The sequence below is a fragment of the Elephas maximus genome, chromosome 2, assembly GCF_024166365.1.
Source record: "Elephas maximus indicus isolate mEleMax1 chromosome 2, mEleMax1 primary haplotype, whole genome shotgun sequence".
NCBI classification, from domain to species: domain Eukaryota; kingdom Metazoa; phylum Chordata; class Mammalia; order Proboscidea; family Elephantidae; genus Elephas; species Elephas maximus.
This window is the reverse complement of record NC_064820.1, coordinates 215,357,151-215,377,133: the sequence shown is the minus strand read 5'-3', so window position 1 is coordinate 215,377,133 and position 19,983 is coordinate 215,357,151. Positions and strand designations below refer to the sequence as shown.

The following is a 19,983-nucleotide window of genomic DNA, read 5'->3' as shown; positions in this document are numbered from 1 at the left end:
TCTGGCAGTTCCTCAAATGGTTAAACATGGAGTTACCATATGACCCAATAATATATTCAAAATAAATGAAAACAAGCCCACACGAAAGTATACACAGATGGTAATACCAGTATTCATAATAGCAAAAAGGTGGAAACCTGTGAACGAATAAACAAAATGTGGTCTGTCTATACAATGGAGTATTATTTGGCCATAAAAAGAAACGAAGTATTGATACATGCTACGACATGGATAATGCTTGAAAACATTATGCTAATTGAAAGAAGACAGATACAAAAGGTCATATATTGTATGATTCCATTTATAAGAAATGTCCACAACGGGCAAACCCACAAAGACAAACAGTAAACTGGTGTTTTCCAGGAGCTGGGGGAAGGAGGAAATGGGGAGTGACTGCTAATGAGTATAGGATTTCTTTCTGGGGTGATAAAAATCCTCTGGAATTAGTGATGATGGCTACACAACTCTGTAGAATATACTAAAAACAATGAATTGTTTACTTTATAAAGGTGAATCGTGTACTCTGTGAATCTCAATAAGGCTGTTATATATATTTTTTTAATCAGTTGCTTTAAAAAACAACTCAATAGAAAAAGGAGGGGCAAAATGGCAGCATAAGCAGTTCCACTTTATCTGTTTCCAACAGAAATACACACACACACAAAAGCAGAAACTGGCAAAATCAACCTTATCAGAATTCTGGAAACTGTTGAAGAAAATGCAAGGAAAATACAATGTCAAACCGTACAAAAATCCAAAACATACTCTACAGCTACGGTAAACAAAACAATCTTGTACTGGTATAACAATACACACAGACCAATGGTTTAGAGAGTCCAGAAAGAAATTGATAAATCTATGGTCAACTGATTTTCAACAAAGGTGCTAAGTCCGTTCAATGGGAATTAAGTCTCTTTAATAAATGGTGCTGGAAAATTGAATTTCTATATGCAGAAAAGTGAATCAAGATTCATGCCTCATACCATACACAAAAACAAATTCAAAATGTGAAAATTAAAACCATAAAATTCTTAGAGGAAAACATAGGGATGTGGCTGCAGGATCTAGTTTTTAATGATAGATTATAAGATAACAAAAGCATGAGAAGCAAAAGATAAAACAGATAAATGGGACCTCATAAAAACTAAATAATTTTATTCATCAGAGGACTTTATCAAAAGAGTAAAAAGACAATCTACAGGCTGGGAGAAAATCTTCAGGAGCCATATATCCCATATATCCAACAGAGGGTCTAATATCCAAAATACATAAAGCTACTACTTAACAACAAAAAGACAAATAACCCAATCAAAAAATGGGCAAAAGACTTGAACAGACATTTCATCAAAGAGGATATTCAAGTGGCCAACAAGCATATAAAAAAAAAAATGCTGAACATCATCAGCCATTAGGAACACACATATCAAAACCGCAATGAGATATCACACTTCACTCCCACTAGAATGGCTAAGATCAAAAAGATAGAAAATAACAAATGTGGTGAGGATGTGGAAAAACTGGGACTTTATCATTGCTGGTGGTAATGCAAAATGGTACACTGCTGTGGAAAACTGTTTGGTGGGTCCTCAAAGAGTTAAACACAGAACTACTATGATGTCTTTGAGTGCTGTCTTCATTATCCAGTGCTGCTATAACAGAAACACCTCAAGTGGATGGCTTTAACAAACTTAAATTTATTCTCTCATAGTTTAGGAGGATACAAGTCCGAATTCAGGGCACCAGCTCTAGGGGAAGGTTCTTGTCTCCTTTCAATATCTCTGGGCCCAGCATTCCTTGAAGATCTCTGTGTGTCTTGGTGTCAAACTTCACCTGGGTATAGGAGGTTCGCAGTACAGGAACCCTGGGTCCAAAGGATGTGCTCCACTCCTGGCTCTTCTTTCTTGGTGGTAGTGAGGTCCCTCTCCTCTCTGCTTGCTTCTCTCTCCTCTTATATAAGATAAAAGGTATGACTCAAACAAGGATGTGACTTGAGTAAGGGTGTGACTTGAGGCACGCTTTTAGTAAGGCTGTAACTCTAGATACTCCCCACACTAATCCTGCCTCATTAACATACAGAGGCTTAGGATTTACAACACATAAAACAGAGGATAATTACATAAACTACAAAATGAAGGACAACTATACAACACTGGAAATCACGGCCTAGCCAGCTGACACATATTTGTGGCTGACACAATTCAATCAATGATAAGTCCCACTGGGTCAATTTGGACTCACAGAGAACCTATAGGACTGAGTAGAACTGCCCCATAGGGCTTCTTAGGCTGAAATCTTTACATCAGATTGCCAAATGTCTTCTCCCACAGGACCACTAATGGGTTCGAACCACTGACCTTTTGGTTAGCAGCTGAGTGCTTAACTATCGTGCCACCAGAGTTCCTTACAACTATCATGTTGTTGTTAGGTGCCGTCAAGTTAGTTCTAACTCAGTGACCCTGTGTACAACAAAACAAAACACCGTCCAGTCCTGCACCATCCTCACAATCATTGCTATGTTGGAGCCCATTGTTAGAACTACCACATGACCCAGCAATTCCACTCCTAGGTATTTACCCAAAAGACCTGAAAGCAGCAATGCAAACAGGTACACGTACACCAGTGTTCACTGCAGCACTATTCACAACAGCCAAAACCTGGAAACAACCCAAGTGTCCATCAATGAATGGATAAACAAAATGTGGTACATATATACAATGGAATGTATGGAGACCGAAGTGTATTAGTGGTTACTAGGGACAGAAGAGAAGGGGAAAAGGAAACCATTGTTTAGGAAGAGCTGTTTGTTTAAGGTGATGGGAAATTTGGCAGCAACATGATTAATGTAATTGATATCACTAAATTGTACACAAGAAGAAAAACAGGAAAGCTTTGGTTTTCTACAAATCTGCACCCCAACCCTTCCCCAGTTCAGTAGCCATTTTAAAGCTGCGGCAGCCCACATTCCTAGAGAAGGATCCTGGTCTCTGGCTCCAGAAAGAGTAGAACAAAATTTATTTGCAAATTAGTGTGGTTTCTGTTGTAAAATGTCTGGGAGCTGCCTGAAGGACTGAAGCAAGGTGCTCCTCTCTGTTTAGCCTATCTCGGAACTCACACAGGGCAAAAAAAAGTGGCACCCAATGCCTGAAAACTGTAACCTCTAGCCACCTGGGGCTAAGAGTATGATTGAGGTATACTATAGGAGCCTAATGATGGAGAGGAGAATCCTAGGATAGAGTTTCTTTTAGAAATTAGGGCATTCAAAAGCACTGTGTATATGGGGAAATTAAGAAAGTCACACACACCCCAGGGCAAGACACATGCTCAGAAAATACCTGAGACCCTACTCTTTCACCTCAGGCTGATTCCTAAATGCAGTGCAAGCCTGGCTAACTATTGAGAGTCTCCCAGCACTACAGAGCCACTCTGTAAAGACTGGGAGAAGTGGCTGCCCTCAGCCTACCTCACCATTCAAGGAAAGCTGTCAAAACACTAGTTGAACACAAGCTAAGGAACAGATACTTAGAGTGTCCACACAGGACCAGGAAGGCAGTCTTTGCAAAAACAGTTAGGGAAGTTGTCATGGACTGAATTATGTCCCCCAAAAAAAGTGTTTATCAATTTGGCTGGGCCATGATTCCCAGTATTATGTGGTTGTCCTCTATTTCGTGATTGTAATTTTACATTAAAGAGGATTAGGGTGGGATTGTAACACCCTTAACCCAGGTCACATTCCTGATTCTCTGTTAAGGGAGTTTCCCCAGGGTGTGGCCTGCACCACCTTTTATCTCTCAAGAGATAAAAAGGAAAAGGAAACAAGCAGAGAGTTGGGGACCTTATACTACCAAGAAAGCAGCACCAGGAGCAGAGTACATCCTTTGGATCTGGGATCCCTGTGCCTGAGAAGTGCCTCAACCAGGGGAAGATTGATGACAAGGAATCTTCCTTCAGAGCTGAGAGAAAGCCGTCCCCTGGAGCTGACACGCTGAATTTGGACTTGTAACTTACTAGACTGAGAGAGAATAAATTTCTCTTTGTTAAAGCCATCCATTTGTGGTTATTTCTGTTATAGCAGCACTAGACGACTAAGGCAGAAGTCACTAAACAGATGGACTAAAACGGCCTACAGCAATTAATAACTCTGGGGAAAATGGAGAATCTGAATTCCAGAGTTATCACTATATTCAAATATCCATTTTTCAATAAAAAATAACAAGGCACACAAAGACACATGAAAGGATGGACCATTCAAAAGAACAAAATAAAGTGGAAAAAAAAAAATCCCTATTATCCCAGATAATAGATTTACTAGACAAAGGCTTTAAAACAACAGCATTAAATATGCTTGTGATAGTTAAGATTGTGTGTCAACTTGGCTGGGCCACGATTCTGAGTGGTTTGGCTGTCATATGATGTTGTGATCACCCCTATGATGGCATCTGCTATGAGTAGCCAATCAGTTGAAAGAGAGTTTCCTTGGGCATGTGGCCTGCATTGAATATACGCGGACATTCTGGCAAGGCTCACGGCTTTTGCTCACTCTGGATCCTGCAGCTGGCTCCTGTTCATCTGACCTCCAGTTCTTAGAACTTGAGCTTGAAGCTTACCTGCAGTCTTGTCTGCTGATCCTGGGATCCGTCAATCTTCTCAGCCTGTGAGCAAGAGCCCTGCTCTCTGACCTGCCAGTCTTGGGTTCGCCAGCCCCTGTAGCTGCATGAATCAGGAGAAGTGTCTATCCTGACCCATGGACTTGGGATGTTCCAGCCTGTACAACCACATGAGTCATTTCCTCGATATAAATCACTCTCTCTATATATATTTTTATATATATACACTTACACACTTTACTGGTTTTGCTTCTCTAGGGAACTCAGCCTAAGATAATGCTCAAAGACTAAAGGAAAACATAGCCAAAGAACTAAAAGAAATCAGGAAAATGATGCATGAACAAAATGAAACTATCACTTAAAAAATAGAAATTATAAAAAAAGGAATCAAAAAGAAATACTGGAGCTGAAAAGTACAATAACTAAAATGAAAAATTCACTAGAAGAGTTCAATAGTGGATAGGAATAGGCAGAAGAATCAGCGAACTTGAAGGAAAATTGAAATTTTTGCATCTTAGGAGTAAAAATAAAAAATGTAAAGACTAGTTTTATTGTACTTTTGGTTTGTAACTCTTACTTGTTACATCCTACATGATTTTAAAAAACAAATGCATAAAATGCACTATAAATTTATGTTTTAGAGCATACAACATATAAAGATGTCATTTGTGACAACAACGACATAAAAGGGAGGGGTGGTAGGACCAGTATAGGAAAAGAGTTTTTGTACGCTAATGAAGTTGGTATCAATTCACACTGTTGCTGTTAGTTGCCATCAAGGTGGACACTGATTCATGGCAACCCCATGCCCACTGGGATTGGACCACTGTGATCCATAGGGTTTTCATTGGCTGATTTTGGAAGCAGACCACCAGGTCTTTCTTCCTGGTTTGTCTTGGTCTTAAAACTCTCCTGAAACCTGTTCAGCATCATAGCAACACATAGGCCTCCACTGATGGACAAGTGGTGGCTGCACCTGAGGAGCACTGAGCAGGAATTGAACATGGGTCTCCTGCACAAAAGGTGAGAATTCTACACTGCACCACAACTGCCTTCTAGTCTCACAAAACCAGTAGCTAATAAAATCCAAACTGTTTGTCAAGGAAGGGTAGGCATCAACCAATTCAAACTAGATGGTTATAAATTTAGGATATCACCTGTAACCCCATGGTAATGACAAAGAAAATATCTTAAAAATATACACTAAAGGAAATAAGAAGGGAATCAAAATGGCTCAGTACTAAAAATCAACTAAACATAATAAAAGGCAGTATTGGAGGAAATGGGGGAAGGTATATGGTACACAGAAAACAAATAGCAAAATTGTAGAAGTATTCGTCCATAATATAGTAAATGTAAATAAACTCTCCAATCAAAAGACAAAAATTGGCAGAATGGACTTAAAAAAAAAAAAAAGCCATAATCCAACTATACGCTGTCTATAAGACCCACTTTAGATCCAAAGACACAAACAGGTTGAAAGTAAAAGGAAGGAAAAATATATTCCAGCAAACAGTAACCAAGAGAACTGAGGCTGTTATATTAATGCCACACGAAATGACTTTTAAGTCAAAAACTTACTAGAAAAAAAAGAAGGGCATTATGTAATGATAAAAGGGTCAATTACACAAGAAGATACAATAATTATATATGCACCTAACAATAGAACCTGAAAATATATGAAGCAAATATTGGCAGACTCGAAGACAGAAGTAGATAGTTCTACAATAAAAGTTGGAGACTTCAAAAGACCATTGTCGATAATGGATAGGACATATAGACAGAAGATCAATAAGGAAATAGAGAACACAAACAACACCATAAACCAACTAGACCTAACAGAAGACTCCATCCTAACAGAACACTCAATACAGCATGATACATATTCTTTTCCAGTGCACATGAATCATTCTCTAGGATAGACTCTATGGTACATCTTAATAAATTAAAAAAATTTGAAGTCATACAAAGTATCTTCTCTAACCACAATGGAATAAAATTGTTGTTGTTGCTAGGTGCCACCGAGTCAGTTCTGACTCATAGCAAACCCATGAACAACAAAATGAAACACTGCCTGGTCCTGCGCCATCGTCACAATTGTTGCTATGCTTGAGCCCACTGTTGCAGCCACTGTGTCAATCCACCTCACTGAGGGTGTTTCTCTTTTTCACTGATCTTCGACTTTACCGAGCATGATGTCCTTCTCCAGGGACTTATCTCTCCTGACAACTTGTCCATAGTATGTGAGATGCAGTCCCACTTGCCAGCCTTGCTTCCAAGGAGCATTCTAGATGTACTTCTTCCAAGACAGATTTGTTCGTTCTTTTGGCAGTCCATGGTATATTTTCTTCACCAACACCATAATTGAAAGGCATCAATTCTTCTTCCATCTTCCTTATTCATTGTCCAGCTTTCCCATGCATATGAGGTGACTGAAAATACCATGGCTTGGGTCAGGCACACCTTAGTCCTCAGGGCGACATCTTTGCTTTAAACAGATCCCTTGCAGTCAGTTTGCCCAGTGCAATGCGTCTTTTGATTTCTTGACTGCTGCTTCCATGGGTGTTGACTGTGGATCTAAGTAAAATGAAATCCTTGACAACCTCAATATTTTCTCTGTGTATCAAGATGTTGCTTATTAGCCCACTTGTGAGAATTTTTGTTTTATGTTGAGATGTAATCTATACTGAAGGCTGTGGTCTTTGATCTTCATTAGTAAGTGCTTCAAGTCCTCTTCATTTTCAGCAAGCAAGGTTGTGTCATCTGCATAAAGCAGGTTGTTAATGAGTCTTCCGCTAATCCTGATGCCCTGTTCTTCGTATAGTCCATCTTCTCAGATTATGTGCTCAGCATACAGATTGAATAGGTATAGTAAAAGGATACAACCCTGACACACACCTTTCCTGACTTTAAACCATGCAGTATCTCCTTGTTCTGTTCGAAAGACTGCCTCTTGATTCATGTACAGGTTCCTTATGAGCACAATTAAGTGTTCTGGAATTCCCATCCTTTGCAGTGTTATCCATAACTTGTTATGATTCACACAGTCGAATGCTTTTGCACAGTCAATAAAACACAGGTAAACATCCTTCTGGTGTTCTCTGCTTTCAGCTAGGATACATCTGACATCAGCGATGATATCCCTGGTTCCATGTCCTCTTCTGAATCTGGCTTGAATTTCTAGCCATTCCCTGTCGATGTACTGCTGCAACCGCTTCTGAATGATCTTCAGCAAAATTTAACTTGTGTGTGACATTAATGATATAGTTTGATAATTTCCTCATTCTGTTGGATCACCTTTCTTTGGAATGAGTACAAACATGGATTTCTTCCAGTCAGTTGGCCAGGTAACTGTCTTCCAAATTTCTTGGCACAGGTGAGCGAGTGTTTACAGTATTGCATCTGTTTGTTGAAATATCTCAGTTGGTATTCCGTCAATTCCTGGAGCCTTGTTTTTCACCAATGCCTTCAGTGCAGCTTTGACTTCCTCCTTCAGTACCATCAGTTCCTGATCATATGCTACCTCCTGAAATGGTTGAATATTGACCAATTCTTTTTCATACAGTGATTTTGTGTATTCTTTCCATCTTCTTTGGATGTCTCCCACCGTCATTCAGTATTTTGCCCACAGAATCCTTCAAAATTGCAACTTGAGGCTTGGATTTTTTTCTTCAGTTCTTCCAGCTTGAGAAATGCCAAGCGTGTTCTTCCCTTTTGGTTTTGTAACTCCAGGTCTTTGCACATTTCATTATAATACTTCACTGTGTCTTCTCAAGTCATCCTTTGAAATCTTCTGTTCAGCTCTTTACTTCATCATTTCTTCCATTCGCCTTAGGTACTCGACATTCAAAAGCAAGTTTCAGAGTCTCTTCTGACATCCATTTTGGTCTTTTTTGTCTTTCCTGTCTTTTTAATGACCCCTTGCTTTCTTCATGTATGATACCCTTGATGTCATTCCACAACTCTTCTGGTCTTAGGTCATTAGTTTTCAGTGCGTCAAATCTATTCTTGAGATGGTCTCTAAATTCAGGTGGGATATACTCAAGGTCGTACAGTGGCTCTCATGGGTTTGTACTAATTTTCTTTAACTTGAACTTGCATATGAGCAACTGATGGTCCGTTCCGCAGTCAGCCCCTGGCTTGTTCTGACTGATGATATTGAGCTTCTCCATTGTCTTTCCACAGATACAGTCGATCTTATTCCTGTGTATACATACCATCTGGTGAGGTCCATGTGTATAGTCACTGTTTATGTTGTTGAAAAAGGGTATTTGCAATGAAGAAGTCATTGGTCTTCAGAATTCTATCATGTGATCTCTGGCACCATTTCTATCACCAAGGCCATATTTTCCAACTACCGATCCTTCTGTTTCGAACAGTCCCATTCCAATCACCAGTAACTATCAGTGCATCTTGATTGCAGGTTTAATCAATTTCAGACTGCAGAAGTTGGTGAAAATCTTTAATTTCATTATTTTTGGCCTTAGTAGTTGGTGTATAAATTTGAATAATAGTTGTATTGACTGGTCTTCCTTCTAGGTGCAAGGTTGTTATCACTAATAGCATTGGTCAGACTTCAGGGTAGATCTTGAAATGTTGCTTTTCAGGATGAAAGTGATGCCATACCTCTTCAATTTCTCATTCCTGGAATAGTAGACCATATGAATGTCTGATTCAAAATGGCCAATACCAGTTCGTTTCAACTCACTAATGCCTAGGATGTCAATGCCACTTTAACTATCTGAAGTGTACATTTCAGTGATTAATTACATTCACAGTGTGCAACCACCACCACTATCTATTTCCAAAAGTTTTTATTACCCCAAACAGAATCTCCAAAAAAACCCACTGCTGTCGAGTCAATTCCAACTCATAGTGACCCTATAGGATGGAGTAGAACTGCCCCATAATGTTTCCAAGGCTGTATGTACTCTTTACAGAAGCAGACTGCCACATCTTTCTTCCTTGGAGTGGCTGGCATGTTTGAATTGCTGACTTTTCGGTGAGCAGCAGAACATTTTAACCACTGTGCCACCAAGGCTCCTGAAACAGCACCCCTTAATAACTCTCCATTACCCTCTCCTGTCAGCCCCTGGTAACCACTAATATAGTTTTGTCTCTATGCATTTGCCTATTTCATATAAGTAGAATATAATTTTACATATTTCATATAAGTGGAATCATAAAATATTTGTTCTTTCGTAGCTAATGTATTTCACTCAACATTTTCAAGGTTTATCCATGTTGTTGCACGTATCAGGACTTCATTTCTCTTTACGGCTGAGAAATACCCTGTTGTATGTGTGTACCACATTTTGTTTATTCATTCATCTGTTAAGGGACACTTGGGTTGTTCCCACTTTTTGACTACTGTGAATAATGCTGCAATAAACATTGGCGTATAAGAATCTATTTGAGTTCCTGCTTTCAATATTTTGGGCTGTAAATACCCAGGAGTGTAATCGTTGGGTCATATGGTAATTCCACCACCACGTTTGTCAGTTTGTTGTACTGTGGTGGCTTGCGTGTTGCTGTGATACTGGAAGCTTTACCACCTGTATTTCAAACACCAGCAGGGCCACCCTTAGTAGACACATTTCAGAGGCACTTCCAGACTAAGACAGACTAGGAGGAAGGACTTCTGAAAAAACTGCCAGTGAAAACATTTCGAATAACAGCGGAACACTGACTGATAAAGTGCCAGGAGATGAGCCCCTCAGGTTGGAAGACGTTCAGAATACAACTGGGGAAGAGCTGCCTCCTCAAAGTAGAGTTGACCTTAATGACGAGGATGGAGTCAAGCTGTCAGGACCTACATTTGCTGATGAGCCACGACTCAAAATGAGAAGAAACAGCTGCAAACACCCATTAATAATTGGAACGTGGAATGTACGAAGTATGAATCTAGGAAAATTGGAAGTCATCAAAAATGAAAGGGAATATGTAAATTTTATACTGTTACGTGATAACAGTATGTGATATATATGTATGTATATTTTATATATATATATATCCACAATAAAATTTCTTTTAAAACCAACTCAATAAAGCCAATGTCATGCTCTAAAATACAATGTAGTTGCATCGGTTCATTGAAACATTCTTGGTATATTCAATAGTTGTGGGCAGACAGTAAGGCCATGCAGGAAAAGTGGGTGCTTCCCCAGCATGAGTTTCACTTCCCACCATCTTGTTGTACCAACTGTGCACCACAGGGGAGGCAATGCCTTTGGTGACTTTCACCTGCTCTATCATTAATCAGAAGATGCAGGTCTGCAGAATTAATCTTGTAGCTAGAGGGAAAGTGATGTTCTGACACTACCCAGCTGAGAGCAGGCAACCACAAGATGGTTATGCGCTCTGGTCACAGGATGGCCGTGCTGTGTGCACCTGAGCAAAGGCGCCTTCCCAGTCACAGGATGACCATGCCCTGTGTGTCTCTGCAAAGGCGCCTCCTCCTTCCCCCCTTTGCCATACACTCCAGCACACATAACCCTTCAGTCTAGGGTCTGTAAGGCCAAGGCCACTGGCCCCCTTGTCCTTCACCTATGACACAATGAGGGGCGTGCATAGAAGAGGCCTCTTTGTCACCTCACCCAGGGACAAGGACCTCATAGGGGACTCGTCTGAGATGACTCTCGCCCTGCTCCTCTTCGTCCTGATTGCTGTGTGAGTACTAAAGCTTGTGCTCACGCCACTGGGTAATGTCATTACTTGGTTAGATCTCACAGCCCATGAGTGCAAGTACTACAGCTTGTGTTCACGCCACTGGGTAACGTCATTACTTGGTTAGATCTCACAGCCCATGAACATTTCTCATCCTCAGCACATGGCATGCAGCATGATGCTACCATGAAAACTTTTTTAATTACCAAGTCTTACAAAAGTTTAATGTATCTTAAACGAAAATACAATTACTCATGCCAATGTTTAATTAATTATGGACACCAGGTTTGTTCTTAAGCTATATTACTGCCCCATGGTTAAAATGACAAATTGGACGAAAACCACAAAGCTGCTAATGAGAGTATTTGTGGGTAGAGGAAGCGGGGGGGGGGGGTAAGTTGGGAGATATTTTAAACTTCCTTCTCATGAAAGACCGATCAAGCCTACTTGAGGAATTTATTCTATTTTTTAAAGGTTCTTAAGAGGGAGACATGAGAGAACCTTGCTGACAAAGAGGCACGCTTCAAATGACACACGCACCTCACAGCCAAGTCCCCAGGCTTCTTCCATTCTATGTTAAGACCCTGACCCTGGGAGCCACTGTTCCTATTGTCACACGCCTCAGGTGTGTCAAGGCAGGAGACTCAGCATCCTAGGGTGTCTACAAGTAACCGCTGCTCCCAACGAAGCTGGAGATGACGGCTTGAGTGTCTTCTGAAGCAACCAAAGATAAAATGCCTGCTTCATTTTCTTTTCTAGACTTGGACGCCTGGTGCTTCACAGAGATTCACACTTCAGCCCCTCGGTTCCATTTCTTTACGCCACTCCTGCCACTGAGTTAAGCATAGCTTAAACATCATTTTAAGGTTGATCCCCCAACAATTTGTGAACACCTAGTCTAGATGGAGAAAAAATAGCCTCTACTTTTGAGATAGATTTTAGTACTATATTTATTCAGCCCCACGCAAGTTTCATTTACTTTCAGAAGGTTAACTTTTATCTGACACTTTTTTGCTAGATTCAATTTCCCACTGATGCTAAGGAAGTTTGTTAATTTATCTACAAAGTTAGTTTTGTAATTCTTGAAACATTTTGTTAATTTAGATAGCTTGGCTACAAAATTACTGTATATGCATGCAATTACTAACAGCCATGTTCTACCACGTGAATGCATGTTATGCATTCTAACAAGATTTGTACTTGAGGCTATGCCTCTGTGCAGGGTATGCTACTTCACGTGGTTGCTGACGGAAAATGTGACCACAGTGAACACCTTCCCGATGAGCGTATGCTTGCTCAGACTACAATGGTCCACGCTCACAGACACACAGCAATCAGGCAGAAACTGCCTGTCACCAGGGTTCTGAAATGGGAAGTCACACTTCAACAACAAACCACAAAGACATTTTATTACTTACAGATCCTGGAGGGAACACGGCATGCCTGAAGGCCACACTCAAGGGGTCGTTCACATAGGGGGAGTGAGAGATGGCAGACCTGGGACACAGCCTTTACTAGGGCCCGAGGGTGGGGTATACAAAGTTGCATGGGCTGAGCTTTCACTGGGTCATTTGAAAGTGGCTGGCAGGCACAGGGGTTGTCTGAGTACGGTCTCATCAGCATAGCATACTCACAGTCTTGGTTGGGGTTAAAAAAAAAAAAGAAACTAGCAAGGGCTTGAGCTGCCATTGTTTGTCATCTAAGCCAACATGAAGGCAGATCAGGTGGTGTGTCAGGATGACTTTTGAACACTCATCGTTTGTGTAGGCCTCTAAGTTGACCGAAATTTGGCCATCAACAAAATGGAGTCAGAACAAACTTATGACAAAGCCAACCTGCTTTCTGAAAGAGAAAGGGGTACAATTATAACTGAGAACCAGGAACTGCAAGTAACGCTGGGTCCCACCGGGGAAGTGAGTTGCCCACAATCACAGGTTGTGGTCAGACATAAGGAAAAGTGGCTGAAAATATGGCTCTATTTTGCAGGTGCAGAAATAGCACCAAAGTACACTTGAGCATTTTAAAAATATTTTAACCTAGGAGGTTCCCAAATAAGTCCTTAAAACAAGTCTGATTTCTCTTTGTGAAGTTTTTAACTTAACCAACAGTTTCTAAATAGCTAGGTATTTCCCCCCATCCAAAACAAAGTTTTATTTATTTAATAAAGGGTAGCCACGATTTGAATGACTTAGCAATATGCTAAGGTAAAGATACACAGCATAAACATTACAGAATAAGGACACATTTATTCAAATAAGGCAAAAGTTCGAGATAACACTGTTTCATTACTCAGGAGACAGTCTCTAACATCTCCCATTTTCTTTTCAGTACACAAGCTGCCGGAATGTACAGACTCAGAGGAAAGAACACACAGTATAAAACCATTTTTTGTGATTTTCGATCCATGCAGTGTACTTTACAGCTCCAATAAGAAAAATTAACTGCAAGTTTACCTGCCTAAAACTTAACTTCAAGAAGAAACCCACCACATGGGTGGTAACACTGGTGTGAAGTGCGGAAGGCGGGGCCTGTGGACACGCCAAACGGACGTCAGGATGGGTCACACAGGGCACACAGATGGAGATACAACAAGGAGTTATGATAATTCAGGCAGATGGCTATTCAAGCTCACTCTGCGTCAGACACACATAGTGGAAAAGTAGCCTGTGACATTTCCGCAGATGGATTTAAGACACCTGTTCTTCGAAATACCTGTAAATGCAAAAACCACCAAGAACCTTCGAGAAAACTGTTGGGGGGGCCACGCCAGGCGTCTGACAGCACGTGGCTCCACTGAGCAAGCTCCATCACACCCAGGAGGTACACAGCCCTGAGCTGGGAACAGAGACAGACAGGTAGGGCACCAGAAGCCTGAGACTGTTTCTCTCTCCTCAGATGTCTTCCTCCAAAATGGTCCATAATGCATGATTACTTAGACTGAGCCAAATCCGTGAATCAGCTAGTCCACAGGTGTTCAGGTGTTACGTGTCACTTCCGAACACATAACTACTCTGGATGTGAGAATGTTAAAAAATTAAGAGCATAACATGTGGAAACAGAAGGCAACTTCAGGCTGCCTGTGATGCTTACCGACAGATCACAGTACGTTACCGAGTGACCACAGACAGTGCGCTTCCGAGTACGAACATTTTCACGTCTGTCTGCTTTGAAGAGTAATTAGGCAAGGAAACCCTCCTAAGACCGTGACCTCTTTCGCAGTGGCAACTGATGCTCAGACAGACGAGTCTGCCGTGGTCTAAAGGGACTAAGGCACACCACCACGCCAGGCACGCCCACCCGCATGTCACATTCACTTGCACTGGCTCCTCTCCTTTTTTCCCTGCCGATAACCATCCAAGGATCTTGTGACACCGGGGATGAAGAGACTGTCAGCCTCTAACCAGTGCAAGAAACATTCTTGTTTTTAAAAGGTTTGGCTGTGCTAGAGGAGAAAGACGCTAGTTCAAAGGGAGAAGAAAGAAACGCTTTCAGGGAAATACTGCAAGGGCTGAGCTGGATGAAAATCAGCCAAAGCAGAAGATGTTCTAGAATCAGAAAAAGGAATCCTACAGTTTCAACCCTAGTGTTCATTAAAGCTGCAGCAGAAAGAGAAACCCTCCGATTCTAAACCAGGACGCCAGGTAAGGTTCTTGGAGAGCACACCTGATAAAAAGTTGTCGCTCCGTTTACTCAGGGTGGAGAAAAACAACAAAGCAAAAGGGCTCCGTCCGAATGGCTTGGCAGGCCACACTATGACCTGCTTCTCGTTTCACTCATAAAGCCACCAAAACTGACCCCATGTGACAGCAATCTCCCTTTCCTTTTAAACCCCAAACATTCTTTAATTCAGGACTTTAATGAACAAGGATTCAGTACAAATGATTTTTTCTGATGGGACCCTTCTCCCATTCTAAGGGGCAGAGCCCACGCTGGAGCTGTCCCCACACTTGGGCGGCTCCAGAGGGGAGGCTGGCTCAGCCCCTTCTCTGCAGGTGCCAGGAGTGCCCAGCACTGAAACAACTCGCCCCGCTCACACTGAAGGCGGAGTTTAGAGCATGACTTCACTGAGTTTTCTTTTCTTGGGGGAAAAAAGTATACTTTGTAGGGTTAAACTCTTCCCAAATACGCTCAAATTCTTCCAGAAAAAGCTTCACATATTCCTCATCCTCCATAATCAGAACATTCTCTCTGTTGTTCTGGATGGCTTGGGTGGTCCAGTTGAGTGAGCCAGTGATCAGCACCTTCTTGTCCACAATTGCGAACTTGTGGTGCATGTAGCCCAGGTCTTGATCATGCCGAACCTGAATACCTACAAAAAAGGCAAATGGCACTGTCACTGCTGCCTGCACAGAGATGATCTCAGCCAAATACCTGTGCTGACCGGTTTCTTGTGCCACCTTTTCCAATTTGGCAGACAAAGGGAAGAAAGCCACGCCTGCACAGGGAAGTAGTGGCTCAGTGAGGAGCGCAGATGGTGACCAGTCCTGAAGGCCAGGTCACAGGAGGAACTGCCAGGAGTGCGTGAAGAGCAAAAAGAGTTTCAGCCTGGGCACAGACACAAACAGTGGCCTGTGCCACGTGAAAGGCAAGCACACCCAGGAGAAGCCGTCTTCTTGTAGAAGCAGCCCTGAGGGGAGGACAGATGCGAGACCCCAGTGGACATCTGTTCATTAGCCTCACAGATTATCCCATTCTTGACATTGTCCAACTTCTCTGGGATATAGCCCACCCACCCCTCTGGAGTCCACACCAGTCAGCCCCTTCCATCCAGAGGTCCTGGGTCCCAGCTGTGTATTTCATCTTGCCCCCGCGAAAAAACAAGCAGGGGCTTCCTTGCTGTGACACCCTCCCTTTTTCAGGGGACCAAGGGGGCTCCATAAGCCTCACGTCCTCTCACTACCAAGGCTGCAGCTACTGCCCCCACTTGCCACCCTGGGCCATGCCTGGGCAGGGGACAGGCAGGGCAGCCAGCCTGGTGAGGCCCAACAGAGGTAGTGAAGCAAGCCTCACCCGAGGTCAACAGATGGGTTAAACTGTTAAACAGTTTCCTACACCATGTCCTCTGTGTTATCTGCTGTTTGATGGTTTGTCTTTCTCCCACTGTTCAAAAGTTCTTCTAGGCAGGGACCTGGGCTGTGTTGCTCATTACACTTTCAGCACCTACACTAATTCTCAGCTCAGTAATTACCTGCTCAGTGAGTGAGACATTCAGAAGTGTGATTTAAAAGGACAGTTTAAAACAGGCTTTGTGGAACAGGGTTGTCAGATTCAGCAAATGAAAGTACAGGACACCCCAACTAAATGTGAATTGCAGATAAACAAATAATTTTTAGTGTGTGTCTCATGCCATATTCAGAACATAGTTACACTAAAAAATTCTTTTTGTTTGTCTAAAATTCAAATTTAACTGGGCAACTTGTATTTTACCTAACAATGCTACCTTGGAAAGTAGTGACTTCCTATCCCAGGTGACCCTGGCAGCTCTTCTCCTCACACCCTATAAGCAACCCATTGGCAAATCCTGTTAGCTCTACCTTCAAAAACGTCTTAGATCCTGACTACTTCTCCCCACCTCCAATGCCACCCCACAACACAGGGCTCTTCCACAGCCTCCTCACTTCCATCCTGGCCCCGCACACCACCTGATGCCCACCTTCTCCACAGCACTGAGAGCTCTGTGAGACCAGCAACCCCTGTGCAGCTCACTGCCCATGTAAACCAGCCTGCGGGCCTCTGCCCCCCGACCTCGGCCCCTCTGGTTCCTCCACCTTTGCCCACAGCGGGCTTCTGTTCCTCACACTCACTCAGTCCTGACCTGGGCCTTGTATCCGCTGTGCCCTCCAACGAGAAGGCTCTTCCTCCAGCATCCTCACCCCTCGCCCACATGGCCATCCCCTACTTTACTGTCTCTGTGACCCCTTTCACCACCATGAATTAGACACTCCTGGCTCAGTCAGCTTCCCTGGAACTGTCTTGCTCACCATGGAATCCCGGCTCGAAGAGCTACTCCTGGCACACGAATATACTGCTTCAAATTCAAGCAGACTGTGGGGGGCCACAAGGGGAAAGCCAGCCTGAGGCCCTTTAAGATTCTTTCTAACCCAGAGATTCTGCCTCTCTAAAAGCAAACAGCTAAACACACCTGCTCCCTGTCCATTAAAACGACGAACAGGTTTAGGACAATTCCTACCAGGCCAGTGAGAGTCCAAGTGATCAGTCCTCGACATTTAAACCACGTTTGTGCGAGCAGCGTCAGCTGCACACTGTGCTCAGTGACACTGGAAGTGCCCTACCGTCAGATTCCTGGGTGACAGAGACAACCCAGCCCGGGGCCCAGGAAGGCTGCTCCAATTCCTGGGTCGGCAAGGGCCGGCAGTGGCACAGTTGAAGTCAGAGTGACTGTGGGGCCACTATGCAGCCAGGCAGTTCTCAAGGGTTTAGGATGGTTTTCAGTCCCTGTGGCCACTAGAACTACCAGGCTGAATGTATGCCCATGCAAGAAAGACGTTCCTGGGCCTGACACGGGAGGTACTCAGGCTAGACTGCGCAGCGCTGGAAACTGTGCGTGCACAACAAACGCCAGCTGACACACAGGTGTGAGAGCAGGGAACACAGAAGTCACAGGAAAACAAGACTGAATTTAGATTGCCTTCAAAATTATTCACACCTCCTGTTTCATTCCATCCCCCACCCCAGGGAGAGAGGCAGGTGGGCCAGGCTCTCTCATCCCCATCTTGCAGCTGGAGAAAATAGTTAAGAGAGCTGCTAATCAACTGGACATTTAGCTCCAGTCTTTAGTGTGCTATTTCCCTCTGTATGCCCTTCACTGCTGGAGCTGAAGGGGAATCTTAACCTCCCAGCTTACCTGCGGACAGGAACACAGTCAGTGAGAGCCTCCCGGCTCTCAGGGCCACTTGCTGGTGGGCAAGCATATAGGTTTGTTTTTAAACTCTGCCCTCCACTTCCCGAGCTCCATCAGGCTAAGCCACTTGTTTCAGGCTCCAATGGTCACGCCGGGCTCTCTGCTCACCTCAACCTGGCACACACGGTCCCCAAGTGTGCCAAGGCCACGCCAACCGGAAAAGTGGGTGGGAATCTAAGGGAATTTCAGGGAGGATGGCCACCTGCTCCGGCGGAATCCCAGCACTCTCACCGCCAGGAGCTGGGAACACACAGCCTGCTCACTTCCTGGGTCACACTCAAGACATGGGACAGAAATTCCTTTGCGAGGCCTCACACCCCATGTTAGGGCTGCGGGTCCTGGCACAGAGTCGCCCACGGGGCTGGATCCCTCTGCATGGCTCCATGTTCTCAGGTGGAAACTATCCGGCCTCACAAGGCCCAGGAGATGGGTGTCAACTGTCCGCGCACCCCCCCGGACATGCGGCCTACCTGCCTTGCGGAGCAGGCCGATCTGCGAGCCGTTGAGCGCCATGTAGTCGCAGTCGGTGATGACCCGCACGCGCACGCCTCGCTGGTGCAGCAGCTGCACGGCGCGGCCCAGCTGCGGGCTGGAGAAGGCAAACAGGCAGAGTTCGAGACTGGCGCGGGCGGCCAGCAGGGCGCGCAGCAGGCGGCTCAGCGCGCTCTCGCAGTGAGGCAGGCTGCACTGGCAGCCCGCGGGGGACCCGGGGCCCGCGGGGGCCGCCGACGGCTTCGCGCCCGGGGCCTGCAGCAGGGCCTCCGTGCAGGTCACCTGCGACGGGAAGAAGAGCACCTCGTGCCGCGGCCGCCGCCGCCCGCCCCACAGCCAGCGCAGCACCGGGGCCAGCGCCTCCAGGGCCAGCGCGAGCCCCACGGCCGCTCCGGCCGCCACTTGCCAGCGCAACCGCCTCATGTTGCCGCCTCCACCAGCCTCTTCCGCCAGCGCCAAACCGCGTGCGCGCTCCACTGCGCCTGCGCCCTGAGCCACGTGAGCGCGAGGCCGCCGCCTGAGCACGTGCGCGCCACGGACGCTGGGAGGAGGGGAGGGGAGAGGGCGGGGGAGGGGGAGGGGTAGGCAGATGATGCTGGCCCCTCCTCCCTGTGGTGCTGCCCACCCAGGTCCACCTCGCTGGTTCTGGGGAGACCGAGGAGGCAAGGCTGAGGGAGGGTCTTGAATAACAGTTTGTGGGGGCTGGGAAACGTCAGATCATCAAATCTTAGGAAGAGTCAGGATTTGGGCCAAGTGCTGGAAGCAGCAGTATGATGACAGCGGTACCAAGTGCAGCCTTAGCCTAGTGTCTCTCGTGTGACCTAATGCAGCTCAAGTTTGAAGATGCGGATACTGCTTTGAGCACAAGCTGAGTGCGGACTAAGAAATCATGGTCCTGTCTTAGCAACCACCAGCGCCCGTGTGTAGCTTGGGAAGGGCTGGCATATTTACTTTTTCCTGAATTCTGGTTGGGAATTTGCAAGGCTAACTCAGCCTCTAGTGCTTAAGTTAAATGACGGCTTCTGTATAATCTCCTTGTAATCAGCCGATGGCCTCCATGACTTCTACCTGTTAAAAAAGTTAGATGGTGGAAAAGACGGAGCTGGCTTAAAATTGGAATTTTTTAAAATTGTGCTTTAGGTGAAGATTTACACAGCAGATTAGTTTCTCATTAAACAATTAATGACCTGTCTCATGGACATGTCAACATTCTCCCCTTCTCAACCTTGGGTTCCCCATTTCCATTCTTCCAGCTTTCCTGGCCCCTCCTGCCTTCTAGTCCTTGCCCCTGAGCTGGTG

The 19,983-nt window shown here is 44.5% G+C and overlaps 1 protein-coding gene across 1 annotated transcript; it reads right to left on the bottom strand.

Moving 5' to 3' along the window:
• Window positions 1-15,311: 15,311 nt before the first annotated feature.
• Window positions 15,312-19,107, bottom strand: PLD6 (phospholipase D family member 6). The gene is made up of 2 exons (XM_049874783.1): window positions 18,663-19,107; window positions 15,312-15,579 (listed from the first exon to the last, which is right to left on the bottom strand). Exons 1-2 carry the CDS (start codon window positions 19,105-19,107, stop codon window positions 15,332-15,334), a joined length of 693 nt encoding a protein of 230 aa, XP_049730740.1. The 3' UTR covers window positions 15,312-15,331.
• Window positions 19,108-19,983: the final 876 nt, after the last annotated feature.

Bases quoted from the DNA above. Each gene is read 5' to 3' on its own strand.
- PLD6 (XM_049874783.1), bottom strand. From the start codon at position 19,107: ATGAGGCGGTTGCGCTGGCAAGTGGCGGCCGGAGCGGCCGTGGGGCTC. The intron at 15,580-18,662 runs GTAGGCCGCATG...CCTTTTTTGTAG, and splicing joins CGGCCTGCTCCGCAAGGCAG to GTATTCAGGTTCGGCATGAT.